Source organism: Triticum aestivum, unplaced genomic scaffold, assembly GCF_018294505.1.
Source record: "Triticum aestivum cultivar Chinese Spring unplaced genomic scaffold, IWGSC CS RefSeq v2.1 scaffold132777, whole genome shotgun sequence".
Lineage (NCBI taxonomy): Eukaryota > Viridiplantae > Streptophyta > Magnoliopsida > Poales > Poaceae > Triticum > Triticum aestivum.
Genome location: NW_025250393.1, coordinates 1 through 2173, shown reverse-complemented (window position 1 = coordinate 2173; position 2173 = coordinate 1). Strand labels below are relative to the sequence as shown.

The window sequence follows — 2173 nt, the reverse complement described above, 5'->3', positions numbered from 1 at the left end:
CACATGATATTTCGTTTCATAAATATTATATAATGATTTATTTTGTTTACATGTTTTTTTTGTTGCCGAATAGTTATATGTAATCATGTCATCGTTAAATTTTTGTGCACTAAACTATGGCAGCACACTGCGTTTTACTTAAAAATTATTTTACATAAAAAAAATGCTCGCCCGTCTCCACGGCGTTTCTTAGTAAGCCCGTCGTTATCAAGCCCAACGGGCGACTACAACAGGCGTTTCGGAGCGAAAGAAATAATTGTCATGTCTGAAGAACATAGCCACCAGATTTACGAATCTACAGCGCCAGTGTCACGCTTTCAGCAGCGTTTCCTTTCAGCGCCTGCGTATGGCTCTCTGGAGCGCTTCGCTGATCATCCCGGGCTCCACGGCGGCAGGGCCGGCAAACTGCAATAATTCACCAAAGCACAACAGTAAAATCAATATTGGCCGTTGATGCTGCTTCTCTGTTGCCAGAACGAGCTTAATACCAGACCTGAGCTCGTATCTTAAGAGCGAGGAGGCCGTCGGGCGTGGACGCGTGCACGGAGAGCACGTCCAGGCGGAGGCTCTTGATGGCGTCGAACACTTGTGTCATGAGCAGCTCCTTCCACCGGCATTGCACCTCCAGGAGCACCTCTTTTTCCGTCACGGTGACGTTGACGACGTTGCTCGGGACGTCCTCCTTGGAGAGCACCCTGTCCGCGTCGTCCCCGCCGAGCTCCGACGCCTTTCTCTTGGAACCAGCTAACACCTTCTTCCCGCTGACGTCATGGAGTTTTCGAACGGCTGTTGCGGCCGCCCTGTTGGATTCTAGCTCCTCCACCTTCTGCTCCAGCTCTCTGAGGTAGGCTATCGTTTCAGCTAGGATGGATGCCTTGTCCACCTGCAATCACAATTCATAAAGAAAGAAAAAGGTATGAAACCTGTCTAGGACTTCTTTTTTCTACTCCCTTCATGGAGAAAAAAGTAGTGATTTAAATGTTCTTATATTTCTTTACAGAGGGAGTACTTTTTGATGGTGTGCACGTGTTACCTTGTGAATGGACGGAACCAACGACTTGAGAATCAGAAACATCTCATTGAGCTTCTCCCGGCGTCTCCTCTCCGAAATGACATGGTTTTTTGTGTTGGTACTTTCCTGAGCTCTCGCGGTGCCGTCACCACCATTATTTGCCCATGCGCCACCGGCCAAAACTTTCTTCAGCAACTTCTGCGACTCCCCGGCGACGGACGTATCCACGTCTTCTGTTGAGTCCAACGATCTCTTCCAAGCCGTAAAGCATGATGAGCGAGAGGGTTCAACGAAGCTAAAAGTGACAGCACCATCAGTGATCCCGTCGGTGGCGGCAGGCGCCATCGACACTTCCGACGCAGACATGACCTCCAAAGACCCGCCCATGATCCAATTTTCCTCGAGAGCCCCCACGTCCAGCTCGTCGCAGAGGCCGTAGAACCCATTGATCTCCTTCGTGATCCGCTCGAGGTTGCCGTCGGATAGGCACTCGACCTCCCCTAGCTCGAGTTCCCCGGGTATTATGGCGGCTATGCTTTCATGGTTGAGGTCTTCGAACACGATGTCGGCATCCCCAGTATCATCTGCTGATGGGCTGGAGTTTGGCTCCTCCGATGTTGGGAACTTTAGGTCCCAGAAAGATGTGTTGATCCGGTTCACCATGTCCCTGTCCTCCAAAACCTAGCAAATCGATTGATAGCACTTTGTTTTATTTTAACTTATTCAAAGGAGTGAACACCACGAAAGAAAGTATACTACTTTTCAATAAGGTCAGACTTTAGAGAGGAGAGGCATGAACGTGTTTTAGGCCTAGAAAAGGCATAGGAGGCACCCCTTCTCCTGAAGTTATCCGAGTTCCTTAGAGAGAGTTGTCTCGTGCCATGCATGACTATCATTTCGTTTGGTGAACAACCGGAAAAACTCATGGATCGATTTGGTCTTTAGTCTTCACATGACCTCATGAGGGTTCCGTGGACATATTCAACTCTATTAATAAAGATGGTTATGTGCTTCGCAATAATGTGAAGGCCGGGGTTTTTAACCTCTCTTTCGAAAAAATGGCAAAGCTAGACAATTAATAGGAGCATTTGGTTCATTTTAAAGACACATTGTGATGATAAACAATAAGATGTCGGCAAACTAAGGGACGGAAAGTAAACA

The 2173-nt window shown here is 48.0% G+C and overlaps 1 protein-coding gene across 1 annotated transcript; it reads right to left on the bottom strand.

The window, feature by feature from the left end:
* Positions 1 to 147: 147 nt before the first annotated feature.
* On the bottom strand, positions 148 to 2147 carry LOC123177333 (anthocyanin regulatory R-S protein-like). Its single transcript, XM_044591148.1, has 3 exons — positions 1034 to 2147; positions 494 to 883; positions 148 to 405 (listed from the first exon to the last, which is right to left on the bottom strand). The coding sequence occupies exons 1-3, from the start codon at positions 1673 to 1675 to the stop codon at positions 334 to 336; spliced, it is 1104 nt and encodes a 367-aa protein (XP_044447083.1). The 5' UTR covers positions 1676 to 2147; the 3' UTR covers positions 148 to 333.
* Between the last annotated feature and the right edge of the window lie 26 nt (positions 2148 to 2173).